Here is a 19,281-nt window from a genome sequence, read left to right as displayed (position 1 = left end):
TTGACATTTCTTGTAACACACACACACACACATATATATATATAAATATATATATATATATATCCAAACAGATCTAGGTTTGAATGTGGGTAGGTGAATTAGACATTTTCACATCATAACAATCTCAACAGGCCACGGGGCGTTGGCATCCGACCCGTTTTCTCTTGTCCAAACTGAAAGGTGCAAATCCAATCATGCATGCTAATTTCCAAGGTGAACTAGGAATCCAATTTTAGGATCCGAAATCTGAAGCGGGCCGATGGATCCTCCATACACACACATATATATTAATTTTTTGGGTTTATTATTGTACTATAGTTTGTAGTTTTAAAACTCCAGATTGTAAACAAAATATGTATCACATAATGAATTTTTAAAGGTATTATCAAAAATAAATTTATATTTGAGCCGAAATCCATTATCAGTGTGAAATATTTTACATGACCTAATTCAATAAACCCAACTCTAGCAAAAAAAAAAAAAAACTCAATGAGATGTGTGTTACATTTATAATAAGAGTGTGTATATACATATGATGTGTCATAAAAGAATTATAATTACAACTTGTGCTTTAATTGCACAACTTCCAGAGGAAAACTTTGACCTTCGGAAGCCCCACAGATGACTCCAGAGAATTTTAACTGCAGCCTGAGGATCAACATGAACAAGGTCGACTGTTACTGCAAGTTGATAAGCACTCCAGGCAGAGAAGCAAGGATTACTGCTACATCGCCAGCCAACCCTTAATTCCGAGCACCAAGGATACTACCCCATGTAGCCGATGGGCGAGAAACAAGCACAACATCCAAGAAGGAATAGGTAGGATAGTAACGTGCCACAGACTGTGGTTGAGTGAGGAGCCGCCATCCTTGCTTGGTCAACACCGCCTGATTGAACGCTTCGACAGCTCGTAAGCCTATTAATCCTCCAATCAACTTGGGCCATAGGCAACCCAATGAACCCTCTCTATCCCATGCTGTGCCACTAGAAATTGGCCGAGACAGACTCAATATTCCATAGCAAACTAATCGGCAACTTAAAACACGACATAGCATAAGTAGGTAAAGATTAAATCAAAACACCTTTACCTGCTTCTCATAAGATTTAGAATTCCAATTATAAACTTTAGACCAAACTTGATCAAGAATCCCTTGGAACACCTCCCCCCTGCAACGGCTGGGAAGGATTTTTCACGACACCGACCTAGCCATACTTGTGCTAAACAGAAGCTAATGCACGCCACCAATCCATAGACACATTATTACTAACAGCCATGCATGACTTCTCCAAATTCACAACCTGTCCCGATGCCTGTGTATACGCCGGACCTCCCTCATACTATCATCCTCGGCATCACAAAATACTGACGACAAAAAATGGGAAATGCAAGGAGTTATAAGGTTGTCCCTGGTAATCAAATTGTCTATGATCTAAGGTCCTACATATACTCAAAATACATGACCTGAACAATGCCCTTACGATAGTCAAATTAGTGAAGTCGTTAAAAGAAAAATATACTATAAAAAAGCCTATGTATATAGTTTAATTAAATTTAAAATCTAATATATCAAAAAGTTTGGTTAACGAAAACAAATGACTCAATCACAACATATAAGATGATTGATTCAAAAAAATTAATATAGATATATATAAAAATCTGTACTTGAGATTAATCTTTTTGTAACATGAATAAAAAATGGGAGTAAAGTGGCATATTTGTTCACTCAATTAGAATTTCTTTTAAATAATGCAATTATCATTTACCTTTCATATACTCAAATATATTGGATAAAAAAATATATTAAAAAAAAAAAAGAAAGCAAGACAATGGTGTCATAAATTTTTCCTTCTTTCAATTTTCATATATCCATACATAAGTAAATCATGATAAAGGAAAAAGAATCACAAGATCAAGTAAAAACAAGAAATGCATCAAAATTGCCAAAAAGAAAATGAAAAATTTAAGATGGAAAACACAGGGATTAAAAGGGCAGACGTCCTAAGCACTCATGGGACCATGATTTCTGCGTCCTCGACTACAAATTTATTAATATCATCAAATTAAGTGAATTTTAACTAATCAAATAATTTATTTGTTAGGTGAAAATAAATTTTAGACCAATGTAACTTTCAAACTATAAAAAATTTGCGTGTAATTACGGAAAACCTCCGAGAGTAGGAGTGTAACTATTCCTGAATACAAAACACACAATACGTACACCTATAATGGACGTCCACTACAAAAAATTTCGTGATGCAGCGTTACATACATATACAACTCGGATACGTATTGGACACGGCATTCGTGTATGCAAAAATATAAAATTAAAAAAAAAAAGGACACGACACATGTTTTATTTATTTTCTTATATAATTTCAAAAAAATTTGAGTAGCTTTCACGAGGAGGTGAAAGAATTTTGAGCTTATTAAAACAGAAAAAAAAATTAACTCACTCATCTCAAACTAAAAATTTTGGGATAAATTACTAAAATTCGAGATATGATCATGATGATTTAACTAATTTGAATAAATTTTTCATTGCGTACTCTTTAAAATAAATGGATTATGTATATTTTTTAGGTCACATTCATTAAAAATATACATGTAAAATATGTTTATTTGATATTTTATCTCTATATTTTTTATATTATATATTTTAATTTTATAAAAAATAAAAACATATAATAATAATCATAATATACATTATATATAACCGTATTAATAGCATATTGTGTCCTGATTTTTTTTATATCTTTCGTGTCGTATAGTGTTTGTATCCATATATAAAAGCCCTACACAAATTATGTAATTTTCTTTATTTAAACAAATTGTAGAAGAAAATAGAGAAATGGGACAAAAGTTAGGTCGTCCAATGTGCCAGTGGCGCCGCCCCACCCTCAATGAAAACACCTGGAACCCGTTTAGGGGTGGCGTGGCGCCACCGCATGAGCCAGCAATTACACTTCAGCCTTCCACCAAACCCCGTTTCTTGGACTTTCCCCCAATTCATTCTCATCCTCCACATGCCCTAACACATACCCCAACCAAATAATTTCAATTTTCCCCCATTTATAAAGAATTATATTTTAAAAAGAAAACATATGTTAAAGGGTATGAGATAAGATGGAATATTATGAATGGAATGCCACCATCCCATCACCCATCATCACCTAACTTCATTACATACACATATCTTATTTTTCTTTTTTGTTTTTTTGTTTTCCAACAATTGGTACAAATAAGCATATACTTGAAAATTTTCACTTGTTATTATGATTATATTAGTTATTTTAATTATAAATTAATCACGTCATAAGTACAAATATATTTGTTCGTGCAATAGTTGAAGATCGACCGTTTGGGATATGTAATTTCATTCTTTTTTAGTCTTTTATTAGAGTTTGATGAACGTATTAATTTGTTAAATTCGTGTACGTCTGATCCGTATCCAAATATTTTAAATTATTTTAGATGGCTTTTGATTCCTCTATATACATGATCTACAAGGCAAAAAATGATATAATATGGACATCACTAAAATTATGTTCATATTATACTGTATTTATATTATCGTGTTCGTGTCCGAGCATCATAGTTTGTTCTATTTTATGATATATGGTCTTTTCCAAATATTAGAATTTTGTGGGGCCATGTAATTTGTTTTATTACAGGGGATAATAATGAGAACATGGCTTTTCATGGTTTGTCTCTCCTCACGTGGGATGCCCACATTGAGTGGCACACATGAAATTGGTATTTTTTTTAAAGAAATAATAATAATAATAATTTTGACTCCCATATCTTCATGGATTATAATGGTCGTTAAAAACACAAGTACATATTTGATTAAGTCAAATATTATAAAACATTAATTGTGGGCTCATAATACTACACATACGATGATAGGTTATAGGGATAATTATATGTAAAACTTTTGAGGTATGAAAAATGATATTTAATATTTTTAAAATCTATTTTTGTATAATGAATAAATCTTTTTGTTAATAAAAAAATTATTGAATTTGTTGATATTAATAAAAGAAATGGACAAAACTGCATATTTATTTCATATTTTAATTTATTACTAACTTATTACATGTTAAACAAAACTTTTATTATCAAACTATTTGTATACGTTTTCACACGTTAATGCATGTGAGAAGGTATATTTTTACTCTTATAAGGATAGTTCAGTTAAAAAATATTTGTTTGACATACAATAAGTCGATTGAAATTAAATTTTAATTTCTATTGTAGTTTTTTTTTTGTTATGTTACGAATGCACACGTATTGAAGAAAATACATAAATAACCCTCTTAATAAGCCAAAATACCACTAGCACCCCATAACCCGCGTCCTCTATTTCGGGTTGGTCGCTGTATCTGACCCACTCCAATAACCCATATGACAACCCACTCCAAGGACCCGAGATCCTGACCATTCAATATCTGACAACTCAAGGCTTGAGATGACGTCACATGGACCAAGCATGTGCAAATATTTGGTCCTATAAATAACTCTATATTTTTATTTATACTAAGACACATTTATTACTTGCTATGTGATTTACTACTCCATATAACTATTTACCATATTGAATTTGAAGATTTTCGCAAGAGATCCATCCAACCAGCATAATGTGCTTCTCTCTTTTCAGTGATCATCTCACATCTGGGATAATCCTACTGGATCGTGGAGTCCGATCCCATAGGAGACCGCAGATTGCACACTCAACATAGATCATGTTAGTATCAATAAATTTTGTAAATTTTAACTAATGAATAGACGAAAGCAATATAATCTTTCAAATTATAAAATATTTACGTATAACTACACTAAATTTCAATAGAATGCAATGTAATTATTACTAAGTTATACATTGATAGTGATTCGAACCTAATTATTAATTCCAAAACCACTATAAATTAATAATTTATAGAACATGCAGAAATTAAAATCAAGTATCTGGGCCATGAAAGGAACACCTAGTTTGTGAGTCCAAGACACATTAATCACAGGTCAATAATTTTTGCACAGCTGCCTCTTTTGTCATTATTGCATCATATTTTTTCGTAAGGTTTAAGATCCAATTGTCTAAACAATATTTACTAGTAAATTGTGTGGATCCCAGCATATATGATAAGTCGATAACATAAGTTTGACTTTTCAGAATTTGTTCAAACTCTGTAACTATCCCCTTTGACCATGTCGCTAGATTTTAATCTATGGAATAATATATATTTAACTCTATCAAAAACATTTAGTATATGGAATAATAATATATATCCCTTTTCAGACAGTGGTGTGTTGCATGTGCAATTGCTCTCTTTATCAATTTTTACCTTTATTTTCAACCGTGGGATCTTATTTAGTACAAATTGATGGTTCATAAATTCATCTTTAATAATTGATAATCTGTATCAAATCTTAACCAAATCAATGGCCAATATCTCTTCCTTTTTTTTTAAAAAAAAAAAAAATCAATGGTTCAAATTTATTTTATATATATTATAACAAAATATAAAAAGTAAAAATAATTAAAAAGAAAAAGCTATTATCTTCCTCACACCCCTCACCTGGCCGCCTCCGCCTCTTCCCCCCACCATTTCGCCTCCGCCGCGACTCTACTGTCGCCTCCTCACCTGGCCGCCTCCGCCTCTTCCCCCCACCATTTCGCCTCCGCCGCGACTCTCCCCCACTGTCGCCTGCCCCACCACACCCCTTTTTCCCCACCTAGCTCCACTTGCATCGCCTCCCCCGCTTTCCTTTTTCCCCCATAGTCGCCTGCGCCGCTGCCCCTTCCCTTCTCCCTCTAGATCGGCGTTTTTCATAAGACACCATTTATCTATTTTCTATATCACAGATAGATAGATAGATTGCAAATTGTCCATAAAAAAAAGGTCTAAGCTTGGGTATATTTTTTTGGCATGTGATCGACGATATTTATTGGGTGGGACAAAAATTAAATTTGTACCGTACTGTGTATTATTTTTTATCGTACTGAAGTCTTATAATTTGCTAAGTTTTAGTAGATTCTTGCTTACTCTTTCTTGAAAAAAAACTTGGATTATTAAATACAATGTTTAATAAAAAAATTCAGAATTCTACCCTACATATCAATAATTTACCAAAATCAATTCTCCATTGGTAACTATCAAAATTAAATTTTAAATAAAATTGGGATCTCGTATATAATTTTAAAAAATAAATCTAAATTTAGGATCCCGCTTTAAAAAATAAATTTAAAATTACTCTTATACATGTATCGATAATTTTTTTTAGGGGTAGATTATACTTTCTCCCTCGAATTACAGGCTACGCAACCTTCTAAACTCGCCTCTATACATTTTCCTTTCTAGAATTAACAGTCAACATCTTTGACCGTGGGAAATTTCCGTTCATCCCATGCCCAATCATCAAATTTTTGCCATGTATGTATTAATATGGACCAATACTTGACAACAAGATTAAAACAAAAAATCATTTGAAATCGAGTATGAGAACCACGATTTGAAGAATAAAAGATCCCAAAATTTGAGAATCACGTTGTTGCCAAGTAGCGGTCCACATCAGCAAATACATGTCAAAATTTTGATGATTGGCCATGGGCTGGACGGAACTTTTAATGAGAGAACGGTCGAAATTATCGACCGTTAATTTCAGAAAGAAAAATGTATAGAAAGAGAATTCATAGAGTTTATTGTTACATAACCTATATTCAAGTGTATTTTACTTTTTTTTTTTTTATATATTGATTATTCGTAACACAAATAAAACAATATCAAAACAAATACACAGAACCAATTATATGATTACGTCCTTACAAATCTCCTCCCACATAAATTACAAATAAAATAAAAGTCCCAGGTTTACAGCAAAATAAACCGAGTCAAAAGCCAAACACTGGCCTAAAAAACAAAGCATAATAATTGAATCCCAAGGGAAAACTAATAATAATTAGAGTGAAATAAGCAGAAGAGAGGAAAGGAAAGGAAAATAGATTTCCCCTGCGTGTGTGTGGGGGGCGGGAGGGAAAAGAATTTTTCACTTTTCTTTTCTTGTCTGCAAAGCCAAGATTCGCATCTCCCCATCATCATCATCATCATAATCATATTTACCATCCATCCCCCACCATTTATGTATAGTCCTCATCAATCATGATCATCCTAACCATCATCATCATACCCCCATCATCATCATACCATTATATAATCCCAAATATATTCTCCCGGTGGTTACCAACACATACTCATCGTAATAGGGGAGGGAGTTAGAGAGAGAAAGAGTGGCATCTCCAGGTTTCTTCTCCTTAGGTTATGCCGTTTCCTCTACCGGTAATCATCCTTTTTTTTTTTTTTTTTATTTTCTGGCTCTTTCTTTCTATTTGTCTACCCTTTTGTGATTTCTGTGTGTTTTTCGTTATTGTTTCGGGTGGCGGTGTTGTGTGATTAGATCTGCTTTTGGTTTGTGCCGGTTTTGGGCTGGTGTTCGGGGATCTGGTATAGGTTTTGCGGTTTGATTTAGGTTTAATTGAGTTTTGTTGTGGTTGTGTTTCTTGCTTCTTGATTGCGGTGTTGTTGTTGCGGGCTGGTGAATTCTTGTGTGATTCAGTTTTGTTGTGAGTTTGAAACTTTATCGTTTTTAATGGTGGCGTTTTTTGGATTATGAGGTTAGATGGATCGGGATTATGGTTCGGTTTTGTTGGTTGTTCTTGAACTTTTAGGTGAAAGTTAGGTGGAATATTATGTACGTTGGCCGCCAAAACTGTAGGTACTGTTCGTGTTTTTGTGTGAACCAATTGAGTTTAGGGGGTAAAACGTGTAGGTACGAAATTGAAACTGGTTGCCTCTTCTGTTGTATACACAGCGTCTTTGTTCTAGTCGTTGCCACATTATTAGGTGATTTTGAGGTACATGAATCCATTATTTTGACATGTTCTTCTCCTAGTTGCCAAAGAATATTCAGAAATTATGTGTACGATCTGGGAATCATTATGACATTATTGTTCTTCTGCTACTATCTAAACTTTCCTTGGATTGTGTTTGCATCTCAATGTATTGTACTTATAGGTGGGAATTTGATTTGTTTTTTTGTGTCAGTTTTGAATTAGGCTGCTACGTATTGCCTTTAGTTTTTGTTTTGGTGATGTGGAATTGGTCGTGGAAGATATTCTTTTGTATGGTCCATAATGGAAATTTTGACAATTCTCACTCTTCATGAGAGAAGCAGCAACAAGAAGTTCTTATTAGAATTTATATTATAGTTTTGGTGCATTTGGCTTTCGTATATTTATCTCTTATAATATTTCTGCTATCTATTTTTTCTCCTTGAGGGTGTCACGACAATTCTTTTCTTTTTCCTATGCTGTCAGGCTGTGTTAGATTCCAATACAAAAAGATTAACATTATCTAGGACATGGAGCAAGTTTGCCCCTGGTCAGATTGCTACCAGCACCGGGTTTTTTCATTCCAGGAAGTTCTCGACTGGCGGTTTCTCAGCCTTGGAGATTTTCTTCTTGTTTCCTTTGTCAATTGCACTTAGTGAAAAGCTTTGCTTAAGTGATCAGTACAGGAGGATGAATGCGTATGTCTCATAAAATTGATGTTGAATCTTTAGTGCACTTCTAAAAGTGAGTTGCACACAATAATACATTCTGGATGTTGGTGATTATGCTGGGGTACATATTAATCCTTTTCTTAATTCTATTGTTGCTAGTGCATTGCCGGTGCAGCATCTACTTTGAGATCCTACGGAGATCAATTTGTGAGGTACTTTGTTATCGTTACTTCCTGGCTAGTTAGTTAATAATGTCTTAATTGTTTTTAAGTTCAAGACCACCGTATGATTTGGTTTCTCTTCCTTCTCTTCTCCAGGACTGAAGTCGTCCAAGTATTCAGAGGAAGTTTTCATTTGGTATTAGATATCTGTATTTGGTCAGGATAGTAGTTTATTAGAACTTTTTGCGTTCTCCCGGATGGCCCGTTGACAGTGGTGAGATTTGGTTGACTAAAGATTTACATCGGACAATATTTTGTACTGGAGATTAATTTGTGGAAGCTTTGGTTGACCATGTCTTGATCCTATACTTTACCTGTTGGGTAGAACCCGATATTATCAGTTAGTTTTGACCAGTATCAAGATGTTCTACAGTACTGCAGTGCCACCACCCTGTCTTTGTTTTAAAGTTTTTGGTTTGGCTTATCCTATGAATAAGGCTGTGGAGCGCCTCCAACTCAATCCCATTGGTTTTGCTCACTTTGAAGTGCAGTAGACGAATTGATGGTGGATTTTGCTGAATCAGCCAGGCCTTTTAATAGTTATCTTTTACAGTCATTTAGAGAATATAGAAAATTAAGTATCTCTGTTTTCTACTCGTCCAGTTTCCAACAAATAGTATTCAAGAGCTGTTGAAATCGCAAGAATGGAAAGGTAAGATGGTATCCAATTTCATCTTATTTTAAATCATGATAATTTCTTTTCCGGTTGAGTCAGCTATCATGATGGTCAATGCAGGTACAAGGTGATTAAGGAAGTTGGTAATGGCACTTTCGGAAGTGTCTGGCGAGCTCTAAGCAAGCAATCTGGTGAAGTGGTATGCGTATCATTAGTTTAGATGTTCATCCTTTGTAACTAAATACGCTGTTCTTTGTTAGATCTCTTAAAGTTTGTGAATTATGAAATTGGAAATTCGCTCAACCTAATCAATCGCTTATACAGGTTGCTATCAAAAAGATGAAGAAAAAATATTACTCGTGGGAAGAATGTATAAATCTCAGAGAAGTGAAGGTGATAGAATGTTCTTTTTTCGGTTGATTCTTTAAGCTTACTCTTCTGATGGGAGATGAATAACGAGTTTCGTCTTGGCAGTCCCTAAGGAAAATGAACCATCCAAACATAGTAAAGCTCAAGGAAGTTATTAGGGAAAATGATGTCTTGTACTTTGTGTTTGAGTACATGGTATGCATTACTTCCCTATTTGTCATTGCTTTATGGAAGTTTGTTCGTCAGCGTAAGTGCATCTGGTATGTTCTTTTTTCAGGAATGCAATTTATACCAGCTTATGAAGGACAGGGCAAAACTTTTCTCAGAAGCTGAAATAAGAAACTGGTGCTTCCAAGTATTTCAAGGTCTAGCATACATTCATCAACGTGGATACTTCCACCGTGACCTCAAGCCAGGTGGTTATTGCTATGATTTCTACAATTTGAATAATAAACTTGGACATGATTATCACGCTCTGCATCTGATTTATGACTAGGCGATCTTTCCAATTTGGAAAATAGTTGAATATTTTTGTATCTTTGTTGGATGCTTTGCCTAATGCATCAGTATAACTATTCAAATTTATTCCTTTTTTGGATGCTTTGCCTAATGCTGTTGAATTTATTCATGCCTTTGTTGGATGCTTTTCCTTTTTACTATTCAAATTCGCCTGTCCTTGATTTTTATAACTGTAAACACTTATCCTTCTTTTTGCTTGAATATGGTCGGGATGGCTATGGTGTTTACTGGTTGATGCTTGTAACAGAGAACTTGCTAGTATCAAAGGATATCATAAAAATTGCCGACTTTGGACTCGCTCGGGAGATCAATTCTCAACCTCCATTCACTGAATATGTCTCGACCCGCTGGTGGGTGGTCAATCTCTTCCCCTTCAGTTTACTTCCATTCTATTTTATCCAGGTACTGTACAAAGTTTATTTTACAGGTACCGGGCCCCTGAGGTTCTACTTCAGTCTCCCACATATGGTCCTCCTGTTGGTGAGTAGGTGATTGCGTTGCTGTTAAACTATTGACATGATTAGCTTCCTTGAGATGTTTACACCTTTCTTTCAGACATGTGGGCAATGGGTGCAATAATGGCTGAACTATTCACACTTCGTCCTCTATTTCCTGGTTCAAGGTATACTTATACTCCTTTCGAGGTGCCCTTCATTTTTGCTTTTGAATTAGATGCCGACGGGACATATATATGCCTGAAGTTTATGGTTGGGCTTCTTTAATAGTGTAACCTCATTTAGTAATTACCTTGTGTTTTGAGTATGGTTGGCTTGTTAGTGTATGGAAGCATTCTACATTTTGTCAGCTGAAGGGTGCACATACTGTGAAATATAATCCATAGGGCGTGTTCTTAATATATGCTCTCCTGTAATGATTTAAAAGGTGCCTGATGTGCTGTTTATGGTTTCCAGTGAGGCTGATGAGATTTACAAGATATGCTGTGTAATAGGCAGTCCGACCAAGAGTGAATGGTCTGAGGGTCTCAAACTTGCTAGCACTATCAATTACCATTTCCCACAAGTGAGTGATCCATTTGCCTGTGGTTTCTGAGAAATGTAGCATTATTCTATGGTTTCAACTGAGGGTTTTGAATATATGGTACCATTCTTTATGTGTGTGCTAAGAATTTAAGAATACTTGAAAGCAGCTTGAGTTATTTGATTTTAGAATTATAGTTACTGTGCTGCTTCCCTGTGCGGCTGTTTGGATTTGTTTGTTATTAATCATAGATGGATTTCAACTAAGAATTTTATCTGTTCTGATGATTGTTGGAATCATATCTGGTCATTTATCTTATTTTCTTGAAATAATTTTTGGGTACTTCTCTTTTAATATTTATCTGCATGTCTAATGACAATGCAGGTTGCTGGGGTCCATCTTTCTGTGTTGGTTCCAGGTGTTAGTGAGGATGCAATTAATCTTATAGCAGTAAGTTATGCTCTCCCACCATCTCATTTTCTTTTAAGTTTTGTCTTTTTAAACTTTCCTTCAAACAGCCAAAGCTTATAAGTTCCTTTTTGTTGTTTGTGCCAAATCCAGTCCCTTTGTTCATGGAATCCATGCAAGAGGCCAACAGCCTTGGAGGTCCTTCAACACCCTTTCTTTCAGGTGGTTACTCCAATGATTTTCTTTAGTAAAATTGGTGAATATTTGTTGCATGAAGATTGTTTTTAACAAAATGCAGAGTTGCTTTTATGTCCCACCATCTCTGCGCCCTAAAGCTGCTATTTCTAGAACACCTCCTTCTGGTTAGTCTTTGTAATTCCTTCTCTTTTAACTTGTGTTGAATAATTGGAGAGTAGATCATCAAGATTTTGAGTTCTTGCAGCTGGAACAAGGGGGGTTTTGGAGCAAAATTGTGGTAGGAGATATCCGGGCAGTTTATCAAACTTGAAGCCCACAAACAGATTTTCTTCTGCTAAACCACAAGCTTCTCTGAGTGCAGGTGTGCCATTTGTCAAAAATAGCTCTTGTAGTTCCCTATTACTGATTTTGAGTTCCAAAGGTTCATTTGTGAGATGTTCAATAATGTTCATGTACATGTTACAATAGCTATTTTATGCTGGTCTATGGAACTTCCATTTAAATTAAAGAATACATCGTTATGCATGGGTGTTTGTGAAATATGGCGCTTCGATGAGGAAGGAATATCCTTTTCTTATTTTAATCCCTCCATTTCCTGAAGTTGATTGATTCAGATATGTTTGATGCCCTGTGTTTGATTTTTAATAGTTCCCTGGTATGGAAATATTTTTGGGCGGTATTATCCCCTTTCAGATGGTCAGATTATGACTTAGTTTATTCTCTGTCCAGGTGTTCAAAGGAAGTTGGACATGAATAATCAGGTAGGTTGGAATATCAATTCTGCGTTGGTTAATATGGTATGCTTTTTAATGAAGATTGCATATGGATGTCTCTGTTCTAATTAATTTATATGATTTTTTCCCCCTCTTGTTCCTGCCTGCTTTCTACACTTTCACTGTCAATACAGCAGGATTTGACTAAAAATGATAAGAACCTGAAGAACTATGTTAAGCAACAGCCAAGGTATCGACCACCTGGAATGAATGGCCCGCGTAAGTGTACATATCTATTAGCTGATTTGTTTATTGGTTTCACGTTGGTAGCATAAAGTCTAGTCCCACCTTTTCTAGTAAATTCAAGTTGGAAGTTATCACGGTTTGGCTTGTTTTTTCCTGAGATATGTCTCAGTTGAGAATATATTCTTCATACTGCGATAATCAGAACTGACAAATATATTTATGGACTATTTAGTTTTTACTTGGTATTTATCTATTCCATGCTATGAAAAAGTTGTGCATGCATGAGAATGTCTGTTTACTTCAATACAGCTATTGAAAATTGCATGGTTTTGCAGTATTATATGCATGAAATATGAAAGGCAGTCCTTAGTGCTTAAATCTGATGGTCGACTGTATCACTGCAGCAGGTAACATGGGGAAAACACGTGGAGTATCTGATGCAGCTGAGAAGTTGTCAAACATGACTGTGGGCTCTGTTCGGCCCCTTGCAAGGCCATCTGTGCCTCCACCTATGAAGGCTGGAGGATGGCATGGGCAATCTGATTTATTTCTTGGACGATCTCAAGAAGTTGTTCCTGGAAGAGCTTATACCAGGAAGGTGGCGGGATAAAGAATACTGTTTAGTCATGGTTACTAGCATGTTGAGTGTTTCTGTTTGTGCTATCATAATAGTGTGCGCGGTCTAGAGATTTGTAACGCCAACATATGTAGTGCTAGAATTTTATGCCCAAACATCGGTTTACTCCTATGGTCGTTCTATTATGGTTTGTTTGATTTTCTGTTTTGATGAAATATTTTGTTATTGTTTGCTTAATAAATGTGCTTGGTTGATTTGAAAGTTGTCATCTCTGAGCATGTCTGCCGGGTTTTCTTATACCGAGTTTTATCTCTTCCCATGATGTTGGTAATTGATCCTGCCTACTGTGTAACAGATCATCTCCTTCTGCTTTTGTAATAACGGATTATTGAAGGCAGTCCATGGAACCTCAAAATGCAGAGTCTAGTGCATCTATTTCTTGATGCTCTGTAAAAACGAAAATGGCAATCTTGGTTGGCGCCAACTGGAATCAAGCTAAAACTAACAAAATTATTCCAGTTGCTAAAACTAATAAAATTATGGGTGTATAATCTCTCCTGATGGAGGATGATGGCAGTAACCATAGGAGCTCAAAAAATTCATCTTTTCATAATAAATATCTACACTCTTGAGGAAAGAGACTATTTACTATTTATTTCTACATGTCATTTAGCTTTCTTTTCTACTTTATGTAAGACAGTTAACTGGTAAAAGGAACACAGCATCGAAGAGAATGAACAATTGATGATAGAACCAGTATGGATTTGGTGCATATACAAAGTAGATGGAGCCCAACATCTGTAGCTTGTGATCACTGAGTTTGTCCAATTTCTGAAAGCTTGCTTCAAATGAGAGTAAGAAAATGAAATGGTATAATCTAGGAAGGAGGAAAAACATGGCCTCAACATAATTCGCAAAAACATGGTATAGACGGCAACAAGTACCTACGAACGAAAGCAGGATGTGAAAAATGAAATAGCTCTGCCTGAATCTAATGCCCTTTTAGGCAGAATCTATTGTGAGTTGAAACTTCTTCGGTTAGCAGATATCGATATTAAGTTTTCGGGCAGCGGTATTCACTGTCTTGGAGTCGCATTTTCAACTGGCTCCGCCAAAATGGAGTGTCTCCATGAGAATATGGAATTTTCATTGGATATGCCTCGGATTTACTAGCAAAGGTATTGAGCTTGTATTCTGTCTCTGTTAGTTTCCCACCACAGCTTCGCGTGCACCTCTCCAAATTTCTCACGGCTGCAACGTTTGAACAAATGCATGGACGTTAACGATGTTGAGGGGTTGGAGAAGAGGTACTAGATCAGTTGGGACAACAGCGTTATAGGTGAAAATGGGGAGTTTGAGAGGTTAGTTACCTGAATCTCACACGTCGAAGCTCTCTGGTGCCATCAGCAAGTTGTCTGATGGTAATATAAACACCAGGCTCGTCTTCTTCAATCCACTCTGACTCAATGTCACTTGCATTGCTTATAGAAACGGAAGCCTCATCTCTGGAGGAGGTTGTCGTTCTTGATGCCTCCATGGACGACATCTCACCCTTCTGGCCGCCAGAAGGGTACGACACACTGGAACCTACACCGTAATGTTGATTCCCACCATGAAAACTTTCTGGTGGGAAATAGTCTTTACCTCCAGGAGGTCTGTATCTTGGAGTCCACTCTCTGTTCAGTGATGGAGTCATTCGAGGGCTTTCTCTGGCAGACCCGAGCTTGGAGTAAATCGAGTCTCTCTGATTAATGGCAAGTAATCGGTTCGTAATTGTTAGTTCACAGACAACTAACAGGGTGTTTGTGTAATTCACTGAGAAAAGTAGATGAGACATACTCCATCCTCTGATCTTCCTGGAGTGTTGAGAGCTTGCTGATTGAATCTTTGGACATTGTATAGCTCCATGATCCTGTCGTAATTTTCACCCCACCATCTCTGAGCTTGCCATTTGTTAAACATCTCCCGGCTTCAGATATGCATGTTAAATTGGCATGATTTTGGATTAATATGTTGGTTAACATTAAATTCATAAAACGAAAAACAGATTCAGTCCAATCAGGTCAACTTCATACATTTCAAAGGGAAAGTAGCATGCATGTGCAAATTCTTTCACTAGTGGCTTATTTGCTTGGATATCGTTGCAGATGTGTATATGATATTGTAGTAGAGAACTATGAACTATTTGTAATAGGTACCTGAAACGGATTCGTTTTAGATCATTCCCTCCCCGAGGAAGAGAAACAAAAGTTATTTGGACACCAGGCTCCACTTGGGCTGTCCACTCTTTTGGTTCCTCTTCATCTTCCAGCACCACTTCACCAGACTGGGCTGATATGGATTCTAGCCCACCAGGAGTTCGGTCACCGCCAAATGAAGTGAATCTTGAGTCTGGCCGAGCAGCACGATGACCAGTGGTTGTGAAATCCCAGGCTGGAGTAGAACTTGAGCTACCTGGTTGCACATATGGGTATGGAGCCCCCTCTGAGATTGTATCAAAGTCGGGATACAATCTTTGACCTTTCTTGAAGCTTTCTTCTGTCTGACTAGGCTTGCCTTTATGAGCTCCTGAGACTTTCAATGCCATATCCTTGATCTGTATATGAAAAATTATTAGGACGATCAGGCCTGAGCAGATTGGCTGAACAACAAGAACATGCACAATAAATATGTCCCTCGTTTAAAGCTGTGCAAAAATGCATTTAGTAGGCCTGCTACACATTGATCAAAGTGTTGAATTTGCCACATTTTAACTAGATTGCAAGATGAAACAAATTGGCAAGTTCAGAAGTTCTATTATTCAACCACATGAAATCAAACAGCTAAAATCACGTAACTTTTGAAATCCAGGAAGAAAGCCACAGCAGAAGCCAAACATCATGTCTTTCCAAAACTGAAATTTCAGCAGTTTTTTGGTCTTGGCAAGAAATTACTTCACTATTTCCTATTAGGCTTAGGTTACCAACAACCTGAATAGAGATACTCGATGTCCAAGGGCAAAACACTAGCATAGACCTCGATTGTTCTGGATAAGCAGAAAGGAATAAAACATGTCACGCATTAATGTCCATAAATGTTCATCATGTTTACATATTGAAATGGTACGACAGGACACGAGAAGAAAGATCAGAGCTAACATCTCATGTAGTGAAGTCACATCTGGTTTGCTTAGCATTTTGTGGCACAGACAAATTCCTAACATATTGCAAGGGGAGCATCTTATCCAAGGCAGGTGAGCTGGTAGGTAATATTCAAAGAATCACACTCATGACAAATTTATATCTTGCCAAATTTTATTACTAACATTAAATTTACAGACATGTTTATAAGCTGAATCTGTGCATAAATAATACTTCTGTTCTTACAAAATGTAAGTTTTTGAAAATCAAGAAATCAGATATGTCAACCTCAAATGCTATTCTCAGCATAAATGCTAGAACTGTTGTTCATGGGATTCTTCCTTTTGCTACAGGCCACAGGAAACTGCTATTAGCCTCAGTTTTGACAAAGAAAATGCCTAAAGCAGTATAGCTGATTCTGAACTTGATAGACTGAGTCCACAAGATGCAGAGCTCTGCATTAAAGAAAAGCTGGCTCTTACTGCCCTTTTGCAGTACAAAAACAGGCTAAATAAGCTGCTTTATTGCAGCCCAAAGCATCTGATACAGTTTATTATTGCTTTTGAATTATCTGACTGCATTAGTACTTCCAACTTACCAAATATTCAAAATCTTCATTTCTAGTTTAGTGAGTTATAGCACATTGGAGGACAGGAATTCAACTGTGGGCCATCTCAAGGATGAGTCTTTTCCACACATGCAGTGTTGTCTTTTCTCAAGATCCACAACCAGACTTGACCCAAAAAAAATTGAGAGATTTCTTCATTAAAGAATCCAAGAAAGTTTCTCACAAAATCAATTAAGATTAATGATTATGACCAATGACTATCTTCCCCATCTCAAGATAGTACTCACTTACCTACTAAAAACAATCTAGGATAGTACAAGCTGAAAATAAAATACCATTAAAGTAGCACTCGTTCTTGCCTTAAAAATGTGATCATACTAAATGACAGGCTTAAATTTTAGGATCCTCTTCTAAAATGTCTAAGATATGTTTCTGTGTGTCATGCTTTGCTTTTCCAGATTAGACATGAACCCGTCTCCGATCCCAATGCAATCAAGTCTCCCAACTTATAATTTTATAAAAAGAAGAGAAAAAAGATTGTATAAACTATCATAGATTTGAGTGGCAAGAATTCTTTCAGCCAAAGAAATTATCTCATAGCAAGTTGCTGGGTGGGGACCTTTTGTACAACACATTCACAACTCGTGCCTATAGAGAATTAATTAACAAGAGAGGACCCCATGAACTAATGTTAGATTAGAATAATACATTTCACCATAAAGAAAAAAGCTGTCTTTATTTGAGCTAAATGTGATATGGAATGGTCACTTCAGTTAACTTTTGGGGCTGCAAATTAACATCATGATATGAGGTTTTCATTACACCTGAGATGTCACTTTATCAAATATAGAAATCTTAGAACATGATGGGGATTTCTCTCTTTTTTCCTTTTTCTTTTTGTTCTAATTTATGAACATATCATATGGCAAACTGAAAAAAGAGAAAGACCAAAGATGTTGGGACCAAGATTTGGACACATGATCCAAGGTATGGCGTGACCATGTCCCCTTCATCAATTCAAGTCCTTGTCTTTGCTACCCCAAAATTGTGCCCCACTAAAAAGCCTCATTAGCCTTTTGTACTGCCCTTTGCCATAATAGTCATCTTCAATTTTGGGCAGAAACTGTGTGTTTGGTTTGATATATAGTGTTCGGAAAGAAAAATAATTTCCACCCTTACCAGGGTCGAAACGATGCGGAAAAGGGCCGTGATATTAAGATGTTTTTTCATCAAGAAACGTGTTAGAACATGTTATAACAAAGATCAAGAATCAAAACACAAATGACTTTAAAAATGAATTTTCTCCTAATTAAAAAGACAATTTTGTCCGAGAGCTTCCATTGCATCAACTTCCCCAATCCCACTTGCCAAACGAGGGACAAAAAGCTAAACCCAAAACCAAACAGATAAAATCAAGAATTCATATTGCATGGGCCCCACAAAAGGGGGGAGGGGAGGGGTGGGCCCCGCCATGGGATGTGGGAAAAGCAACAGAGCAGTGTAATAAGATACTTCGGTTGCGTTCACGAAGAAGGAAAGAAAAGAAACTGGCAGAGAAAAAAGAAGCTCAAGGCAAAAATACTACACTCTGCCACAATGCTACTAACTACGTACTATTCTACTATAAATGCATGTACGTATAGAACCTATAGATACAATAGCATGTAGTTAATGGCAGGAGTAGAACCTGCGTAGTCAGGCTTTTGACGGCGTCTTTGGTACTGGGAGTCCCACGCGGGGCATCCTCTCCGCCATCTTCCATTCTTTGCTTTGAGCACGTAATACACGTCAACATCTTCTGTTTCTACTGCACTTGTCTTTTTCTTCTTTTAATATTCTTTTTTTCTTCTACCTGCAAAAGAAAAAGATTATTTTGATTGAGCTGAATGAAATGATAATCACAGAACTTCAAAACTCTGAATTCTTGTTAATCATAGAATCACTGCAACAATTCCATAAAAAAAATGTCACATATAAATACAGAAAAAGGCAAAATTACATCACATTTTTCAATGAATTCAAACGACATCTTTTCAAGACATCAATAAAAATGGGATCTGAAAACATTATTTCAAAATATTAAAACTAGGCATCACACCAAACGAACTCTTAGACATCGCAGTCATTTTCTAAAAGTCCAACCAAACAGTGGTAAGAATGCAAGAAGTTAAAGGAATGAATAAGAAAGGGAA

At 36.0% G+C, this 19,281-nt stretch overlaps 2 protein-coding genes across 4 annotated transcripts in view; one reads left to right on the top strand and one right to left on the bottom strand.

Moving 5' to 3' along the window:
- LOC105172747 (cyclin-dependent kinase F-4-like) lies at window positions 6,981–13,663 on the top strand. Of its 2 annotated transcripts, none has more exons than XM_011094317.2 (19): window positions 6,981–7,335; window positions 8,373–8,630; window positions 8,717–8,769; window positions 8,875–9,430; window positions 9,515–9,593; window positions 9,719–9,787; window positions 9,869–9,958; window positions 10,041–10,179; window positions 10,530–10,632; window positions 10,710–10,762; window positions 10,838–10,904; window positions 11,194–11,302; window positions 11,645–11,710; window positions 11,822–11,890; window positions 11,967–12,030; window positions 12,111–12,227; window positions 12,596–12,627; window positions 12,777–12,858; window positions 13,230–13,663. In XM_011094317.2, exons 4-19 carry the CDS (start codon window positions 9,423–9,425, stop codon window positions 13,433–13,435), a joined length of 1,353 nt encoding a protein of 450 aa, XP_011092619.1. In that variant the 5' UTR covers window positions 6,981–7,335; window positions 8,373–8,630; window positions 8,717–8,769; window positions 8,875–9,422; the 3' UTR covers window positions 13,436–13,663. The 2 variants fall into 2 exon arrangements, with proteins under 2 accessions (XP_011092619.1, XP_011092618.1); XM_011094316.2 differs by having other exon boundaries at window positions 12,774–12,858.
- The window catches only part of LOC105172746 (protein Brevis radix-like 1), a 6,360-nt gene continuing 1,208 nt past the window's right edge, over window positions 14,130–19,281 (bottom strand). For both annotated transcript variants that reach the window (XM_011094313.2, XM_011094315.2), the window contains exons 3-7: window positions 18,777–18,941; window positions 15,601–15,998; window positions 15,242–15,371; window positions 14,773–15,146; window positions 14,130–14,653 (exon numbers count right to left, since the gene is read on the bottom strand). In XM_011094313.2, the coding sequence (XP_011092615.1) occupies window positions 14,572–14,653; window positions 14,773–15,146; window positions 15,242–15,371; window positions 15,601–15,998; window positions 18,777–18,884 (1,092 nt within the window). In that variant the 5' untranslated portion in view covers window positions 18,885–18,941 and the 3' untranslated portion in view covers window positions 14,130–14,571. The remainder of the gene's footprint in view (window positions 14,654–14,772; window positions 15,147–15,241; window positions 15,372–15,600; window positions 15,999–18,776; window positions 18,942–19,281) is intronic.

Source organism: Sesamum indicum, linkage group LG10 (genome assembly GCF_000512975.1).
Source record: "Sesamum indicum cultivar Zhongzhi No. 13 linkage group LG10, S_indicum_v1.0, whole genome shotgun sequence".
Taxonomy (NCBI): Eukaryota; Viridiplantae; Streptophyta; class Magnoliopsida; order Lamiales; family Pedaliaceae; genus Sesamum; species Sesamum indicum.
The sequence above is the reverse complement of the archived record's forward strand: the minus strand, read 5'-3'. Positions and strand labels throughout refer to the sequence as shown.